Consider the following 20,431-nt stretch of genomic DNA (forward strand, 5'->3'; position numbering starts at 1 on the left):
TACCGATAGTTTCCAATGGAGCCATTACAGTTTCATGCCCAATACACGGATAAATATACGCTAGCTTGTACGAATGGGTGAATTGCAAGTCATTAGTTGCTTTTATGTATTTGCCCGCTCGCTAAATGTGTTACTCCTTAGGTTGGTGACATTAGCTAGCATTGGCCACTTAGCTGTAGCTCGTTCCCTTGCTAGCTAACATTAGCCAGGTTGTTATCGCTATGTAACCTCGGGTCAACACTTATAGCTGTGCTACTTATTGCCAAACAAATTAAATCCATTTTCCAGAAGGCTCTGTTAACCACGACCTTATTTGCTGTATGGAGTGGGCTAGATAGCTGTTTATCATACCTGGTCGTAGTTGATGACTCAAAGATGACTTGTTAACTGTCCTTGTACTGTTATCACATCTTCTAGTACCTTTTTACGATATTGGAATGAGTTTACGGGTATTTATCTAAGTGTAAACTTTGTCAGTTGTAGCTTTGGGTAATCCTGCAGTTGTAGGCGATTAACACACAAAACGTTCCTGCAAAGCGATGGGTCTGACGATAACTCAGATTTGTTTACACTTTTATTGGTACAGCAAGATAAACGTGACACTTTTCGGTCAAAAACTTGACAGTCATACGGGTTTAGGCCCATTATTATCAGCAGGTTAGGTGATATGACCTAGCCTGGCCATTACCAGCCTGTGACTCCATTTCATTCAGTCTTTCAGTCTGGGCCAACCCAATGCATTTTGGTTTCCGAGATGTGAGAAGGTGAAATTTTCTTCCCCTTCTCACTGTATAATGAGGAGTTTGGCCCTGGTGTTGGGTGGACTCCCCTACCACAATGGTTCGATCCAGGCTCCCCCACCATAGTGGCTGGACCCATGAGGCCAAATTGCTTCAATTGACTTCAGCTGGCCCCTATTTAAAGGGCGTCTCATGTTCATGGAGTAAGACTTTTCTGGAGATGGCCATGAGAACTTTGCAGAGAGCTTTTGAACAGAAAGCATTGACAAGGCATTTGTGAGAAACCCATACCTGTTGTGAGGTGGAAGGGAAACTGTGTCTAGCTGTGTGGACACCTTGTGCCTTGTTTTGTTTGCTCTGCTGATCTGTGTTAAGTACTAATGGTGCTTAGTAAGAATTAGACTATAGTTAACCTATGCGTAGTGAATTGTGCCTAGTGTGAGTCTGCGTAGTGAATTGTGAATTGTGCCTTGTGTGAGTCTGCATTGTGAATTGTGCCTAGTGTGAGTCTGCGTAGTGAATTGTGAATTGTGCCTTGTGTGAGTGCATAGTGAATTGTGCCTCATTTAAGTCTGTGTAGTGAATTGTACCTAGTATTGGTCTGCATAGTGAACTGTGCCTAGTTTAAGTCTACATAGTGAATTGTGCCTTGTTAAGTCTGCGTGGTTAATTGTGCAATAGTCTATTTCTGCTAAGTGAGATTTGCCTAGCTTGATTCTGCAAATGAACATTCTGCCTAGATCAATGAAGCACTGTGAGTGCGTTTTGTATGTGATTTATGTTTGTTTATTTTGTGTGCAATGGTTTGGGGTTGATGTAGAGAATTCCCCCAGTGAATAAAACAGAAATATATTTTTATATGAAAGCCACCATCTCCTGCACCCTTCTTCCCAACTACACCACCCAGTCCAGTCGCGACCTCCCAAAACAACGTGGGGTGACCGCCCGGTCCCTCACATTTGGTGGCAGCGGTGGGATTGTGACGCTGACGGAGACACTGGGGGGAAGAAGGAAGGACTGCATGACCCACCCGGCAGGAGTTGGACTACCGGCAGCTCAGCTTGAGCTGCAGCAAGAGCTGGAACAGCAGCAGGAGCTGGAGCCGGAAGCGTGGTGGCCGTCTTGTCTCGCCACCGTGTTGCGAGACTCCAGAAGGGGAAGGAAATGTGAGAAGGTGAAATTTTCTTCCCCTTCTCACTGTATAATGAGGAGTTTGGCCCTGGTGTTGGGTGGACTCCCCTACCACAATGGTTCGATCCAGGCTCCCCCACCATAGTGGCTGGACCCATGAGGCCAAATTGCTTCAATTGACTTCAGCTGGCCCCTATTTAAAGGGCGTCTCATGTTCATGGAGTAAGACTTTTCTGGAGATGGCCATGAGAACTTTGCAGAGAGCTTTTGAACAGAAAGCATTGACAAGGCATTTGTGAGAAACCCATACCTGTTGTGAGGTGGAAGGGAAACTGTGTCTAGCTGTGTGGACACCTTGTGCCTTGTTTTGTTTGCTCTGCTGATCTGTGTTAAGTACTAATGGTGCTTAGTAAGAATTAGACTATAGTTAACCTATGCGTAGTGAATTGTGCCTAGTGTGAGTCTGCGTAGTGAATTGTGAATTGTGCCTTGTGTGAGTCTGCATTGTGAATTGTGCCTAGTGTGAGTCTGCGTAGTGAATTGTGAATTGTGCCTTGTGTGAGTGCATAGTGAATTGTGCCTCATTTAAGTCTGTGTAGTGAATTGTACCTAGTATTGGTCTGCATAGTGAACTGTGCCTAGTTTAAGTCTACATAGTGAATTGTGCCTTGTTAAGTCTGCGTGGTTAATTGTGCAATAGTCTATTTCTGCTAAGTGAGATTTGCCTAGCTTGATTCTGCAAATGAACATTCTGCCTAGATCAATGAAGCACTGTGAGTGCGTTTTGTATGTGATTTATGTTTGTTTATTTTGTGTGCAATGGTTTGGGGTTGATGTAGAGAATTCCCCCAGTGAATAAAACAGAAATATATTTTTATATGAAAGCCACCATCTCCTGCACCCTTCTTCCCAACTACACCACCCAGTCCAGTCGCGACCTCCCAAAACAACGTGGGGTGACCGCCCGGTCCCTCACAGGCGGGTGCTTATCTTGAGGTTTAAAATCATTGGAGTTCCCTTAACCAATCAGCAACGTTTAGTAAGCATTCGGTAGATTAAACTCTTCCCAAAGCCAGTTGGGAGAAGAGCTACAACGTCCTTTCCAATCATAAAACTTAAAAGAAAATACTCTTGTTCTCCTTTTAATTTTCTGATGTTCTCGAGAGTTGAGACAACTTTTCCGATAGCTTTTCGTGTCTTTTCCTCCAAGGCGAGTTTTGCGTCACAGCTCTGAACTGTTCGCTGATTGGTCCTACAAAATTTTGAGTCCTGGAGACGATTGTCAACGGGGTTAGGCCAGACTGAGTATGAGCTTGAAATCAATTCAGGCGGAAATACGTAGGCTGGTGTCACCAGGCTAGATATGACCGTCCGTTTGTCTGCATCATTTCGAGTAACTGAATGAGACTTGACACATGTATCGGTGACATCATTAAATCAAACGCCATATGTCCCAGGGCCCTGACATAATTACATGAAGGGAAAATGTCAGAAAATAATTTCTCCTAAAAATTTGAGCGGAGCGTGGAGCGATTTCGCCGGAGCGGCAGGAAATTTAAGATGAGCGCGGAGCGGTTTTGAGCGGAGCGCCCTGGCACAACGTTGAGCGGCAGAGCGAATGAGCGGTAGTGATGTGTCGTTCGTGAACGATTCGTTCATTTTGAACGAATCCTTACAACGACTAGAGAGTAACGAGTCCTCTCAAAAAAAGATTTGTTCTTTTTCTCGTTCATGACCGCGCATCGGGACAACTGGGACTGTTGCATTGGCTAAGCCAAGGAAACAGAAATGATTTGTTGAATGCAGGTCACGTAAAAATGATCTAAAGACCCGTATCCGAGAGACCCAGTCGGAAAAAGAACGAATCATTTCTGTTTCCTCTAGCTGACTGTACTGAGCCTATGCAGGTCACGTGGAAAAGGATCCAACGACCCATATCCGGCAGATGAACGAATCATAGATCCAAAGACACGGTTGTCAAAAGAATGAATCATTGAACGAAAGACACGTTTGGCAAAAGAACGAAACATTGAACGAAAGACCGATATCCGGCAAAAGAACGAATCATTGAACGAAATACCCATATCCGGCAGATGAACGAATCATAGATCCAAAGACACGTTGGCGAAAGAACGAATCATTGACCCAAAGACACGTTTGGCAAAAGAACGAAACATTGAACGAAACATTGAACGAAACATTGAACGAAAGACTGATATCCGGCAAAAGAACGAATCATTGAACGAAAGACCGATATCCGGCAGATGAACGAAACGTTGATCCAAAGACGGTCGGGAGGTGAACGATTAGGTCATCTGCCGGATACAAGCACGTGATCTGCATAGGCTCAGCATGGGAAGCTAGAGAAAACCGAAATGTTTCGTTCATTTTGACTGGGCTCTGGATATTTTTTCACGTAACCTGCATAGGCTCAGAAGAGGAAACAGAAAGGACTTATTAACCTTGTTCACTTTCGAGTGTCTATGTTTAGTAAGACGTGAATGATATTCGTTCACAAGAAATAATTACAGGTTTAGTTATTTTAACTTTTTAAAACTTTACTTACAGTTCAGTGCAGCGTAATTGTTTGCCGTGATCATTAAATGGTTATGTGATAATAAATTACCATTTCATCCAAACTTTCATAATATATTATTTGAATGCAGGAATTAGTATCTGCTGGTTTACATGTAGTAACCTCCATGAAAATATGATACGTGTTTGTAGTGGACGTATTTACGTCAGTGAATTGGCTATAAAATTTAAAAATGTTGAGTAGCACACAAACCCCCCCCCCCGTTGAAATGAACGAATGACTCGAAAAAGATTCGTTCATTTTACTGAACGAGATTCAAAGATTCGAGTCGGTAAAATGATCCGAACTTCCCATCACTAATGAGCGGACATCCTCCTGAGCGGGGAGCGGGAATTGGGCGGCGCTCCGCTCCGCTCCGCTCACATGCTCTGACACACACACAGCTTTATCTCTTCTCCACATTACTGGAGCACGACACCGTTTAGCGTACTCAGTGATTACTCTCGGACAGAGAGGCTTCAGAAGTGTGCCAGGTGGACAAAGTTTATCTGCTTTTGTAAGACGGTGTCATATGTTCCGTGTTTCTCAGGCTGGATGATATTTCAGGAAGAAACCGGCGGCGACTATTGGTAGTGTGAGGGGTGATTAGCTGTCTCTCCCTTTAGGGGGTGGCTTCTACACCCACCACCACCACCTCCTCCCTCTCCCTTACCCCACCTTCCAAATTCATCCTCCACCACCTGTCAGCCCCAGGCTCCTTTAACTCTTCCACTGATGTCTGCGCCATCCGTCATGTCCTCTCTCCAGGGCGTCATTAATCACACATCATCTCGGTATCTAATTGTCTCTCAGCTCATTGAAAGGCAGAGGCTTCATTCATTTTTGTATCTTTTTGAAGCATCATGAGAGAACACATCTGGAAAAAACCTGGTGAAAGTTTGGTAATGAGGTGAGATGAGTTCCATCCAAACGTATGCCCACTACCTTACAGTGACAACAAATCTTCCAGAGAGTAGCATCACCAAAATGCTATTTCTAGATCTCCAATCCATACCAGGGTGCTGGATTGTTTCAGAAATGTCCTATGTGTAAGAATGCAACAAAAAGCATCAATTCCAAATACAAATTGAAATTAATAATTATAATTCCAAATATCTTTTCTAATATTTCCATATTTGTTATGGCCTATATACATCATTCTAAGCTGGTGAAAATGACAGTAATGTATGTACTGTATACAAGCTAATGAATAAGCATGCAAGTATCCCCTGACAGATGGGGTTTTAAAGGCCTCTACAGCTGTATAGCAGAGCTGACCCTGTGGCGGTGCACATCCACTACAGACCCAGCTGCTCTGGAACGTTGGGAAGCAATAAACAGTCAGAATTCTAGAATACAAAATCAAGTTCTGGCAGCGATGAAACTACAATAACCATAAACATCATTAAGATGTCATGGTATACGCCACATGTGGTCATGAGCTTTTATGATAGATTATGTCTAATGATGTATCAGTGTTAGTGCTGATCTCATGGCAGACTGCAACTGTCATTCGTTCAGCGGAGAAGGTTATTGGCTGCAATTTGCCATCTCTCCAGGACCTGTATGGATCCAGGACCCTGAGGCGTGCGGGGAAGATTATGGCCGACCCCTCCCACCCTGGTCACAAACTCTTTGTGACCCTCCCCTCCGGCAGAAGGCTGCGGTCCATCAGGACCAAAACCTCACGCTACAAGAGCAGCTTCTTCCTGTCTGCGGCTGGCCTCATTAACAAGGCCCTGGACCCCAGCCCCCCAACACGGACTAGTCCTGAACTCTGTATTGCACACTAGTCCTGCATTTTCCATTTAATATATTCTGTACATTTTTAAATATATTTTATATTTCGTTTTCCTAAGATTAATAACTTAATGGGCCCTATCTTGCCGATCAGAAACGCAAGTAGGACGGCGCCAAGCGCAAGTAGCTGTGTGGGCGGCTCTATGGCGCAGTTGCTATTTTAACGGCGGAAAAAACACACTTGCGTCCAGCGCAAGTGTCAAAAGGGTTGGTCCAAAGGAGGTTACTCAGCCATAGGTGTGGTTTGGGCGTAATATGCAATAAACCAATCGGAGCGTCATTTCACATTCCCTTTAAGAGCGAGAAGCGCATAGTCCATAGCGGCTTGTTATTTTGATGGCGGAATTACCTGGTGGAAGACCGGAGAAGTTCACAGCCGAGGAGACCGACGTGAGATTTACACCAATTTTTTGGCAAGCCATATATAATTACAAGGAAAATAAAGTATTTACCACTTGAGGAAATCATTGTGAAATCCATATCCAAGATATTTTAAAAATAAGCATACATGTAGCCTACACATTGACCCAAATGATTCAGGTTAATTGAAGCTGCGTGACATTTGATTTATTGCATGGCTTTGTAAAAAGCCGGAAGATAGATATATATGAGGATGCGAGAAACCCTCCAAAAGTAAGCAAAGTCAAGCAAGCATGTCAAGATATTGCCGTGATTGTTTCTGCAACGGGGCACCCGAAAACGTTGCCGAAAACGCTATAATGACGTCCGGAGACGTGGGACATCCAAGCTGGAAGGTAACACACGTTCTCGTGCCTTCACGGGAGGTGGATCTGCCTCGACCCAGGATCTGACGGCAGCAGAGGACATCGCCACGTCTACCCTCACGCCTGAGAGCGTGCAGGGATTTGGGGGCATGGAAATCGGCACCCAAGCCAGTGCACCAGCTGACCAAACCCAAGGTACATAAATAAAGTCCACATACACAGAGATGAGTTTACAAGATTTATAATAATACTGGCATTAAATAAATGCAACAAAGCCATACAATAAATCAAATGTCACGCAGCTTCAATTAACCTGAATCATTTGGGTCAATTGTGTACGCTAGATGTATGCCTAGTTTTTAAATGTCTTGGATACGGATATCACAATGATTTCCTCATGTGGTAAATACTTTATTTTCCTTGTAATTATATGGCTTGCCAAACAATTGGTGTAAATCTCTCGTGAAGACGACAGAAGTAAAGTGTAGCCTACAGGTCCTATACTGTGCGGGCAAGCACATGCGCCCTTAAAATAGCGTTCTGAATACGCGTTACAGACTTTAGACATTGCGCCTCACATTAGACCAGCTTTTTTTTGGTCAATGGCGCACGGCGCACGGCGTTTTTTTTGAAACTGCAAAATACCACTTGCGCCAGAGAAACGCCTTCTCTGTTCCGCCCCCGCCCATGTCGACGCAAGTTAATTTCGAAGCGCGCCTCTGGAGGGAAAATCGCGCTGTGCGCCGGGTGCAAGATAGGAATGATACATGCGTCGGTGACAATGTCAATTGCGCTGGGTGCAAGATAGGGCCCAATATGTGTATAATAACTAATATGTGTATTGTTTATTGTGTATGTTAATTGTTTGCACCAACGTCCCACAAAAAATTCCTGGTAGGTGAAAACCTACTTGGCAGTAAAAACCTTTCTGATTCTGATTCTGATTCTGATAAAGTTTGATGTTTGACAGTTTTGATGTTTGATCATTAGATATTATAATAATAATAATAATGGATTTTATTTATATAGCACACTTTAAAATTAAATGAAGGTGCTTTACAGGGCAAAACAATCAATCACAATAATCAAATATAATAATAATAAAAAATTAAAAACGCTAAAGACAAAGAGAAAAACTAAAACAAATATATAGATTATTGATAAAAAAAAATGAAATGGTTATGTTATGCCATGTCATGGTACTTTATGTAAGGGATAATGTATTGTCAGGAGGTCATTATCCAAAAATAAATCCTGCCAAAAACGACGGAAGACATTCCTCCAAAATACCTCTTTTTAATGATTTGGTTGCCGTTTCGTGATTTCTGCTAAGAAATAAATAGTTCTTCAAGCAAATAGAACTTTGAAGTTTCAGGTGTTGCGTAGCAACCCATTACTTGCTGACTTCAAATTAACATGTTACGTTACGAGACCGGACTTCTTGCGGAATGATATGAAAGATGTGAATTAGAAGCACAAAACCGGTTGCCAATGACAGCGGCCATTATCTTTTCGCAGCGGTGAATTATCAGGAAATATTCACCGGCGAACATTGGGATGGCCCATTCAAACCAGCGGTACTTTTTGGAACATTCTAAAGAGCCGTATAATAATGAAATAAAATGTAGTGTTACCAGAATTCTTTGGGGTCCAGTATGGGGGTACTGGTACAGCTTACAGTAGCTATGACATGGTTATGTCCATCTTATGACCGAGAGTATAAGGACATTTATGCAGCTTATAGTCGCTTATTGCCATGGCATGATGACGACATGGTGTGTTCATGCTGTGAATGAGAGTTAGCATAAAACATAGCTGACTTACCTGGGGTCCCAGCATGAGGAGACGGGTGCAGCCCTGCCTGCACGACCCAGAGTCAGGGCCTCCAGCAGCCAGTTCAGACAGCACAGCTGGCGAAACACCGACTCCCTGCATCACACACACACACACACACACACATGCACACGCACACGCATCAAACACAAACACACACACACACACACACACACACACACGCAAACGCACCAAACATGCACACGCACACACAAAAACACACACACACACACACGCAAACGCACCAAACATGCACACGCACACACAAAAACACACACACACACACACACAAACACAAAAGGACAAAACACAGAATTTAAGTACAGCACTATTTCAACAGGGCTGCTGTGTTTGCCCCAACACATAGATCACAACATGGATGAGCTACGCTTGTGCTTTTGTGCATGTACTGTCAGCTGCCAAGTTCAAAATAAATTGTCCACTTCGGCCCAGGAAAAACCAGCTCAGACTGCTTTCCGCAGTCTGCTTTATCCCAGCATTTGCAGGGGCTATCATTCTAATAAAGAACTCAATATATTGTGGGAGTAGAAGCTAGTAAAATAACAAGCAGGCAATTATGCGGGCAGCTTGCGAGCTGGAACAGGAGGAGGCATTACACACAGCAAAAGCAGCTCATTTGACAGGAGAAGAAAACACTTATTGATTGTCAGCTTTGGTAGAGGCACTTACTTTCTTGCAAACAGTGTGAATTGGGTTTGTTTGCTTATTGGGCTGAAGGAGCATCTAAACAGAATGATAATTGACAGGGGAAAATGAAGGGAGGAGAAACGTCCAGCCAAGCTGAGGACAGACCCAGAAAGTCAAACCCATGTCAGCACTGTACCAAGGCAAGGCAAGGCAAGGCAAGGCAAGGCAAGGCAAGGCAAGGCAAGGCAAGGCAAGGCAAGGCAAGGCAAGGCAAGGCAAGGCAAGGCAAGGCAAGGCAAGGTTGGTTTATTTATATAGCACAATTCATTTGCACTGGTAATTCTAAATTCAAACCAAAATGCTTTACCAATGAGCAGATAAGTGATATGACAAAGAGCGGGGTCATGAAGATTATGTTGTTGTTGTTGTTTAAACATCCTAGCTATAGCAGCTGAATATGGGCAATACTGTGTTTCAGAACATGGTGTGACCAGGTTCAGATAGATCTAACCAAGCTGAGACCAGACCTAAAAAGCCAACCCCGGATCGGTACTGTAACCGTGGTGTAAGAATGAAAGAGGGCATAAAGGGGGTTGTTGCATTAATAATCTAGCCTGGTATAACCAGACCCAAATTCACTTTATGAAGAGGGACTTGCAACGCTCCACTGTGGATTGGGTCCAGTTGTTGCATCCTAATGTGCATAGACTTCGGGTTATTTTTTAACCACTTGGCAGTCATAGTATCTGAAAATTAGAAATTAGATTATTCAATGTAGTCCACAGTCAAAAGTAATATAATGTTAATTGTAAAGCTTCCTGTGTATTCTGTAAGCACCCAAATGGTCACAGTTCCTGTATGCCTTGATCACTGTGGGAAGTGATGACACCTCGGCCAGGGCCTCCCCATGCATATATATTATCTTAGTTATCTTAGCCATTCTGTCTCCTAGGTAAGAATTAGCATTCTGGTAACCACCCCCTCCCACATGTCTTCTAAGTTAAATACAGAAGAGCTCTCAACAGTGAGTCAGTGAAAACAGCCTAGGTGAAACTATCTTTAGTGAAACCTGGTCTCGTCTCTCTCCTCTGATGATCATCATTGTAAGATTAAACCTGAATTTTGATAATCCATCACTTGACTGAATCTCTGATAAAAAGGATAAATCAATATCCTTTTAGCAGTCAACAGTGCAAAGTTATTATTAGGCTTTTTCCCAAACACCGTTGGCAGTTAGGCCACAATGTCTTTGCTGTCAATGAATAATATTACAAATTCTTCTTGCTCCTGCTTCAATTCTCTGATGTTTGCTCGTGTTGCTACTGTATGTATCGATTTGTCTAGTTCCAGGACTGCCGCCATTGTTGGAACCAGATTGTCTCTGAATCTGGGACAAATTTGGACCAGAGGTGCGTTCAAATTCGGCAAACAGAGCACTGCAAAAATGCTTTTCTAACCTAGTGTTATTACTCTTATATTGAGATGAAAAAATCTAGTTGGTCTTGTTTCTAGCTAAATTGTACTTACCTAGTGCTCTTTGGTAAGGTTATTTTTGCCTATTTCAAGCAAATATTACTTATTTCAAGAAATCTTAACAAGCAAATTTGGCTGCCAGTGCGTTAAGCAAATTTGGCTTAAAACAAGCAAATTTGGCTGCCAGTGCGTTAAGCAAATTTGGCTTGTTAAGATTTCTTAAAATAAGTAATATTTGCTTGAAATAGGCCAAAATAACCTTACCAAAGAGCACTAGGTAAGTACAATTTAGCTAGAAACAAGACCAACTAGATTTTTTCATCTCAATATAAGAGTAATAACACTAGGTTAGAAAAGCATTTTTGCAGTGAGGAGAACGCATTTTCTTTTCAATTTGAATGTTTTTTGGTAAACACTCCATATCATTCAGTCATCCTTTAGTCCGACATCCATGTTAGTTCACTGAGAACTACCTCCTAAGACCAATAGTGTGTGTTAGCAAACGTTTGTAAAGCTTTGCTTTGCTACGTTTAACTCACCTCCAGTGTGTGTCGGTCTGAGCTGAATCCAAAACTGCTACTATCTTGAAAAGTTTTCAAATGGCCACTTCAAGATGTGATGCTGTGCTGGGCTTCAGCTCTATCTAAATTGTTTTTTAAATGTATATGTCTGTATGAGAAGAGAATCTACAGCACAGAATCCCATTTGGTTCGTACAAAAGGAAAAGCAATCTGAGAAAGAAGAGGGGATCAATAGTGTCATTTATGTAGTGCTGAAGAGAAATTGCAGCAAAATTATAAAAGCCATTGAATTTGTTTTTTTAAGAAAATAAGAAAAAATGATAGAAAGAAAGTGCTCTATCCACTGGCAAATATCATTTACTACATCAGGGGCAATCTGACCCGAGAACATGGCAGCCAGCCATGGAGAATGGCCATCTAACCAAATTACACAGGGTAATGGCCACTGGATAACAGGGACAAAAAAACACAAAGCCTCTTCCACAATGAATCAGGAGACAGAATATTTCCTCATCCGGCCATGAGCTGCTGCCTGGCATCAGAAAGCAGCCGTGTTAGAAAGGCACCAGGCGGCTGTGAGGTGCCCCATTCATGGGTAGACCCCAGCCTTCCTAGCCATTCCTATGATAATCAGCTGCTTCTACTGGACATATACCTCCTCTTAATCAGGTGGAGCACCAGGCTGACTCTACCAGGCTATATCTCAGATCGGTTATTATTGGGATATGGTCTGTAGTCTATGTAGATTTTGTGCTCCTGTTGAGCAGAAGAATATTGCGGGGAGCATTGTGTTTTGAAAAGGGTAAATGGGCAGAACCAGTTTCACCCATTTGTGACTGTGTGTAAACATTCTAAGAAAACCTTACAGACCACAAAGTCTCTACACCACAATCAGTTCAGTGAAATCCATAGGAAGGGAACACTATTAGTCTGCTGGCTCAGGAGTACACACAGTCAGAACGGAACAGCCTCCATCAGAGGGCTTTTGTGTTGTTTTAGTACAGCCTCTTCTCCTCACCTGCACTGGGAAGAGCTGCCATTGAGGTCACAAGTCTGAGATTCTGGTGAAAGGTTGTTGGTATTTAAACTCAACAGCCAATCAAATACACCCTGTCTTCCGTCCTTCCAAAGCAATGTGTTGATTGGCTGGAGTAGGGTATGGCTCAGTTGGAGCCACTTTGTGTGTTAACCATTTACAGAGCCAGGACTGTGTATAAACACCATGATTTCTTTTAGCACCAACTCAGAAATTCAGTGTGTAGAGGATCCGAATCACAGACTGTATCTTTAAGGCCCACAAATTATTTTTATCTCTGAGCCAATTTCCACATTAGGCCATGAAGATTATATTTATAGCAGTCTTCTGGGATTACATTTGTGATTGAGAGCGGAATGCGCAGCCTGTGGCTTTATTTGTATTGATAATTTCAATCTGTTTTGGGATTGCTGCTCCTTTTACAGGAAAGTCAGTTTACATCCAAGTCGTGTGGGTTCCATTATTTTATCTTATAATATTGGAAGTTGTATTCTCCCAAAGACATGTGGATGATTCACACCAGAAAAAGGCCTTGGCAAACAAACTGCAACGGGCCCCTGAGCCTGGGTATGTTAAAGGCCCCCCCCCCCCCCCCCCCCCTTTGCGGAAAAAAAAATGTGCGCTCACAAAACACGCATGCACACAGAAACATCATTAGGCGTATGCAGTTTATATATTTTACCAACAATGTGTTGGATTTAAAGGTCGAATTACATACTTTGGCTATTGTATTGGGAAAGTAAACAGGTCAAAGTTTACTCAGTAACATCCACCTGTGGTGCATTGCCCTGCTATTGTTTCTGACATTACATGTGACAGGGCAACAGCTGAGTGATTATTTTCCAAATTGAAACTGATTAAGACCTACGTGAGCAGCGTGGGGCAGGAGAGGCTGAATGGGCTTGCTATCCTGTCCATTGAAAGAGCAAATCATGCATCACCACTTTTATGTTTGTAAAGCGTTGTTCGGCAAGTGTACTGTGACTGGGTGTGCTCAGTAAGCTTGTAGGTCTTGACATTCAGAGTCTGCGCCTAAACTAGCTGTATCGTCTCGTCACATGATCAAATAGAGACTTGACATTGGCGAACAAGATACTTATTACCCAGCAATCATTGCATATCTGTATATGACAAAAATAGCAAATTAAATAAGGAATTATCAATTTAATTGAATCGGCGTATTAATAGTTGCTATAGTGTATGTACAATAAGCATATAATTGTGTTATAGATCGCTACTGACGATTTCGCCCTAAAATGTATGAAACCATGACAGAGACAGGTTTGCCATTTTGAGGGAATATATAGCATAAGCGATCTAAGTTATTCTTAGTATAGTCATCCTTGATCACTGTTGCATTTATCAAGCGACACTTTATCATCCACATGTTCGGAAACATTTAGAAAGCAGGGTCTGCTTTACCTACGACCCTTCGGCGCTGGCTGCATTGTCTATAGTTACGCACCTGCCGCACGTTCACATTTTCTAACATATCACAGGTTCTCAATTAAAGCCATTAGCAAATGAACAAAAAACAACCTTTTTCAACCACAAATAAGAGATACATTACAGCGACTTCACGCAGAGGCTCTCGCTTAGGTGCCCCCTGAGCTCATGGGCCCCTGGGCCTGGGCCCGGTAGGCCCGTTCGTTAATCCATCCCTGCTCTGTAGGTCATTGACTATTTAGTGTCCACTGCGTTAGCTCCCTCTGTAGGTCATAGACTATTAAATGTCCACTGCGTTAGCTCCCTCTGTAGGTCATAGACTATTAAATGTCCACTGCGTTAGCTCCCTCTGTAGGTCATTGACTATTTACACTATTAGTGTCCACTGCGTTAGCTCCCTCTGTAGGTCATTGACTATTTACACTATTAGTGTCCACTGGGTTAGCTCCCACTGATCTCAAAAAGAAACTGGATAGCGCATCCCATGATTTCTGACAGTTTCAAAGTGAGGCCACATGAAAAATCGTGGCGGCCATTTTGTTGGGGCCACTTTCCTGCTTGAGACCAATGATTATTATATATAAGATATTTAATGAATTTGCATATTAAGCCTTATAGTAATTGGCCAGGTTCTAATCATCAACACTTATAAAATACGATAGAGGAACAAGTTTCAATATTTGCAAATATGTAAGGGATAACGGCCGACGAGCTGTACAGTTCTACAAAGATAATGGACGCTGCGGGGCAAAGAACTCCACGACGCGCAGCGGTGTGGAGTTGCTCCGCGAAGTTCATTATCTTTGTAGAACTGTACAGCTCGAAGGCAATTATCCCGCTTATCTCCTCTTTACAACATCCAAAAATGTTTTTATTATTATTATTATTTAGAATTTCCTTTAACTTTAGGAAACTTAATATGCATAATAACCTGATGAATTCTTGATTTGAAGCCTAGTGCTCCCGTTAGAGAAAGTAGTGCGTGGAACAGACCCTTCCCCCTTACTGTTAATTTAACTGTCTTATCATACCTTATCATATCATATGACCTTTAGTTTCCCCGGGCATTACTGCAAAGTGGTCACTCATGAGCTCTCCTTTGTAAACGGACACACGGACACAGGTGTTGTTTATAAGGTTTTACTATTTAAAGTTGAACTGCACGTTTCAGTTGATGGTGAAGTTGGACAGAGCAACAGGGAGGTCAAGTTTGGTAATTTTGGTCGAAGGCTCACAATCGACAGCAAGGCGTTGAGGAGCAGTCGAGTTAGCCGTGTGAGCTGGACCACTGGCCGTTAAAATGTCACTCCATCGCTTCCTCTCAACTACTTGGGGTCCAATAGTTTTTCAGGCTGGACTCGCACCTATGCCCAGTGACTGCCATTCAAATAACAAAAGCTACAATGGGACACTTTCAACTTTGTTAATATTTGTTTATATTGATTTGGATATCGCCACTAACTCGCGTGTGAGAGCAACGTTAGCAGTGAGGATAGCTAGCTACTATGTGTTTCAATGGATTTTTGGTCTAAGCGTTAGCAGCCGCCTACAAATAATATTTGAGACTTTCAGTTAAGACTTACAATACTCTGCAACATTCTTATAGCACATAAACAACTAACCCAGTCAATTTAGACATATAAAAAGTCGTGTAGATAGCTTACAGTTTTTTACGATCGGATACACACTAAAATCAAAAGTATTACACAATTATCAAAACCTTCACTCAAGGAGCAAAACAACGGCTCAGATCTGCACAACTATAAGCACATTTAAACATCACACTTTTTGCGAAACCATACACACAAGTGATTTGCAAAGCACTAAAAACACTTTTATGCTTTAGACACAGACATATATCAAGAGGTCACTTCCTTGCAATTCCAAAACACTCTGTCAAGTTACCACACCAATGAGCCGGTTAAATAAACACAGCCATCAAGTGCCCAAACACATGATTGCTTAATTGTAGACACAAAAAACAGGTTTAAGCACTATAGAAATGCAGCAGATGAGTAACTGTAATCTGTCTTCAACCAAAATGGAAGGAGTCAGAAGAAGAAGAGTGAGGGTGAGAGGGGGAATCCACAGAGGAGAAGGAGGAAGAGAAGAGGCCGAGGCCATGCCATGAGGCTGAGGTCAAGGTGAAAGTAGAGGAATAGGAAGACCTGAAGCAGGAGGAAAATGTGCTCAAAGAAGAAGAAGACCAAATGTATCAAATAAACTTCAAAGGAGGACAGGCCCATATTCAAATAAATACGTAATGCTATCAGGCTCAGAGAAATTCAAGCGAACATTATCGGTGACCATGCCATTTTCAATACAGTAATGTCCATCAGGTCTCTCAGTCAACACTGGCGACACTGACAAATCCTAAAAAGACATCAGGGTAAAATGCAACTTTATTTGTACTGTATTTTCATTTTTTTCTGATCCTTTTTTACTGTAAATGGAATTGTAACCTGTACTGGAAACATCTTTTCACCTTTGTCTGATATTTGCTGAGCTTACAGTGTTATACACACTACTGAAGTAGCATGAAAACTGGGACATGTTTTGTTGTGATTCTCCATGTTGACATGTTGACTGATTTGGGTATATGGAGAGAATTACGTAAATAATATTTTCATCAGCATTGGTCTTGGGTAGTGTTTTTACTGTATTGTGTATTTTCACTTTCTCTATGTACTTCACTTACACTACTCTAATCACTGAGAAGTAGTATTGCTAAAAGTGTTTTAGGTTTATAACAGAAGTGTGTAAGTGGTACAAACAGAATTCAGTATATGCAAAGTGTGTGTTTCATATGGTAGCAAAATATGGTTTTGTTAAATGAGTGTATAGATTTTACAAGAGTGTTTCATTTTGCAATGGATCTGAGGTGTTTTGCTCATTGGGTGTGTGGTTGTGCTTATTGTGTGAGGAGATTGAAAAACAAAACGAAGGCAGTCAAAATTGTGTGTATCCGATCGTAAAAAACTGTAATTCACACAAAACATTTCCCACTAACTTCTCCCAACAGGCCGCCATCTTGGTTCGATTTATCCTACCTGTCAAAAAATAAACGTTACGTTGGTTGTCAATGGTAACCATTCAAGGGCATTGATATGGAACGGCGATTTAACTTTTCTACTGGGACTACGTCCAAGGTGACCATCTATAAAAAACTTAATGTACACCCCATTAGCCAAACAGAAAACAGTATTTCGTTCCAGAGGGAGATAATAACTACTTACTAACCGAGAGTGAGGTCATGCAGGTAAATTATCAGACTGAGGCCGTAACGTATCGACCGAGCGATAGCAAGGTAGATACTGCAAAGCCGAAGTCTGATAATTTACCTGCATGACCGAACGGTCGAGGTTAGTAAGTTGTTTATTAAATGGCATTTTTAACTCTTTTCATTTTGAGAATAAATGGTAATTGTAAATAGAAAACATGTCGTTTTGTTCAGCTCTCAAGTCTTCTCACGACACAGTGTTTCAGGTGTTGCCTAGCAAACAATGACTTGCTAACTTCAAGTTACAATGATCAATAGAAAACGGACAACAGGGCTCAGCTTAAATGGCTTTAATTTACAGTTAAACACAAGGTTTTATATAGTAGTCAAGTCTTCATCATCACTTTCAATAACACATTTTCGCTGCTTCTGAATTGTACTGACCTGGGCCTCGTTTCCCGATAACGACGTATCTTAACGGCCTACGTGGATTTTCGCGACATCGTACACTAAGTAACACTTTCTATGTACGTGCGTTTCCCAACCATCAACTTAAAGTCAGGTGCACGAGCGCAACGTGCACGAGTTCTTAAGTAGCTCTTAGGAGCTGTTTACGTCAGGTTAACCTGTTTACGTTAATTGCTGTGAAATTAGCTCGCCTATGCGTGCATTGAACGTGCAATGTGCACTGAATTCGGGGCGGGGATAGTAACGCCATCTCCAGCAGAGAAGCCTATTTAAACTGTGTTCCCATTGTAAGGACATTAATTACGATCTGTCTGAGAGTGGGCCGTCAAAGCTAGCATCATCGAAGTCATACAGTACAGTAGGCTACATACATTCAATAAAATTAACCTACATTTGAGTCCAACTGCATGACCATTCTTACCCTACACTTACCCTTACAATAAAGAAGTGATCCTATTTCAACCATAACTTCATTTTAAATAATGTCTTTCTTTATGACATTTAGTTTATAGTTTAGACAGCAACGTTGACATCTACAGTATATTCAACTGCATCCACTACATAATCTCAAACTTTATTTGTTGGTAACTCTCCATTTCTTAATGAAAAGGAAACATGCTTCACAATAATACTTCAGTGTAACCTGTACCTATGTGGAGTGCAAATATGTCTTGCCATTACACTACCCAACAGCCCTACGTCTGCTAACACTACAGAATGCATAATTCCTACGGGCACTGCACTAGTTTTGTATAGCCTAATCTTTATTTTCAAATACTCAATATTCTTTATTTCTATTTTGATGGGAATAGGCAGGTGAAACAATGACATTCTCATGATGTGCTATACACAGAAACATCGTTTGGATTTCTTCTACAATAGGCCGACCGACACCCCTGGATAAGGTGTCGAGGGGTTTGAAGCGTACGTCATGCGTGACTGTATGAGCTATGAAACTAGCGATTTAAAAAAAGTTTCAATGAAGAACATTGCAAATATATATGTATACAACCATCTAGCTAGAAGCTACCATTTAAGCCAATGGAGTGGTGGCATAAGCGCTAATTGTGCCATAAAACTACTGTTTCAAAGCTTCAGTTAAGACCTACATTTTCTCCATTGGTCGCGTAGCACATTTCAGATCAAACCGAGTCATTATAAACATATAAAAAGTTGTGTAGATAGCTTTATTAATGTAAAATATTCCTCGCTTCAAGTAGCCATGTTTTTTTTTTTAATTCCCCTTTCTTCCGAACGACGGTCGAACGACGCCCCTGGTGGATTAAATCGCTAAGTGTGAAGTTACTACTGGTCCTGACCACACGTAAAATTCTTCTCAACGAAAGATACACTTAAGCTAAGTGCGTCGTTGGGAAACCCGTCTGCAACGTAGGATTCCTCTTACGAACGATTTCAAGTGCTTTTTAGGCTAAGTGCGCGTTCGGGAAACGAGGCCCTGTACTATAAAGTCCTATAAAGTATAACCCGATATCAAAATGTTCGCGAATTCTTGAGTCTTTATTCTTCAACTGTCGTGGTACCACGACATTCAACTAGTTTCCTGTTCTCAGATAATTTCATAATAGGAGTCCTGATTCTATCAATACATGCTCATGGCTGTTGATATATCGCTAATTTTTAAGGATGTAATGTTTAGTACTTGGTACATGGTATCACTCATTTTTAAGATCGATGTCAACGGAGTGCAATAACAATAGTTATCAGACCGCAGACCGGCTAGAACGTCAATACGCGGCTGGCATGACTACCCCTTAGCCAATCAGAATGCTTGTACTGTCGTTGCCATATAATAATTATATATATCAAGCAAACACAAGCTATATAACAAGGTTTATGAAAACTTGAAATTACTATAAGGCTTAATATGCAAATTCATTAAATATCTTGTATCTAATATTCATCGCCCGTCATAATCATTGGTCTCAAGCAGGAAAGTGGTCCCAAAAAAATGGCCGCCATGATTTTCGTGTGGCCTCACTTTGATACCATGGGATGCGCTATCCAGTTTCTTTTTTAGATCAGTGGTTGACTCCCTCTGTAGGTAATTGACTATTTACACTATTAGTGTCCACTGGGTTAGCTCCCTCTGTAGGTCATAGATTATTTAGTGTCCACTGCGTTAGCTCCCTCTGTAGGTCATAGACTATTAAATGTCCACTGCGTTAGCTCCCTCTGTAGGTCATAGACTTTTTAGTGTCCACTGCGTTAGCTCCCTCTGTAGGTCATAGACTATTTCCACTATTAGTGGCACTTCACATAGAAGATACAGGCATAGACAATGTTTGAACACATTGAGCTTTGATCTGTCGGACTCATAACCTTGTCTCTGTGCTCCAGTCTATACGGCCCCCCAAAGCTAGCCAAAGCTTAATAAGTGAGTTCACAGACGTCTTGGGTACTCCGATTGTGGATAGAATTTTAATCGTTGAAGTTTTTAACATTTGTGTGTTTCGCCCTAGTTCTGTACACCTCTTGTCAAAGACCTCCTCAACACAATCGACTGTTTCAATTTAGTCCAATCTGTCACCAATCCTCCCCCCAAAAAGGGTCATACTTGACTTAGTGTTGTTACATGGTTATACCTATGTGTGATCTTGTGGTATCTGATACATATATATCTGATCAGCCATCAGACACATGCCCTCCAGTGTTTGTTAAGCAACAGATGAAGAGCTCTACGGCCAGCCACGTTTGGGTTTCCTACACACCAATTTCTAGAGTCTTCAGAGTCTAACTGAAAACTCAACCCTGGTTTAATGATGATTCAAAATATATTAGGCAAATATGGAGAATG

The 20,431-nt window shown here is 41.8% G+C and overlaps 1 protein-coding gene across 1 annotated transcript in view; it reads right to left on the reverse strand.

Moving 5' to 3' along the window:
* Nucleotides 1-20,431, reverse strand: part of LOC308376374 (coiled-coil domain-containing protein 60-like) — a gene marked incomplete at both ends in the record, with an annotated part of 57,148 nt that overhangs the window by 15,353 nt on the left and 21,364 nt on the right. The window contains one exon of the mRNA XM_080852669.1: nt 8,796-8,900. Coding sequence (XP_080708795.1) covers nt 8,796-8,900 — 105 coding nt within the window. The remainder of the gene's footprint in view (nt 1-8,795; nt 8,901-20,431) is intronic.

The sequence above is a fragment of the Sprattus sprattus genome, assembly GCF_963457725.1.
Source record: "Sprattus sprattus genome assembly, chromosome: 15".
NCBI classification, from domain to species: Eukaryota; Metazoa; Chordata; class Actinopteri; order Clupeiformes; family Clupeidae; genus Sprattus; species Sprattus sprattus.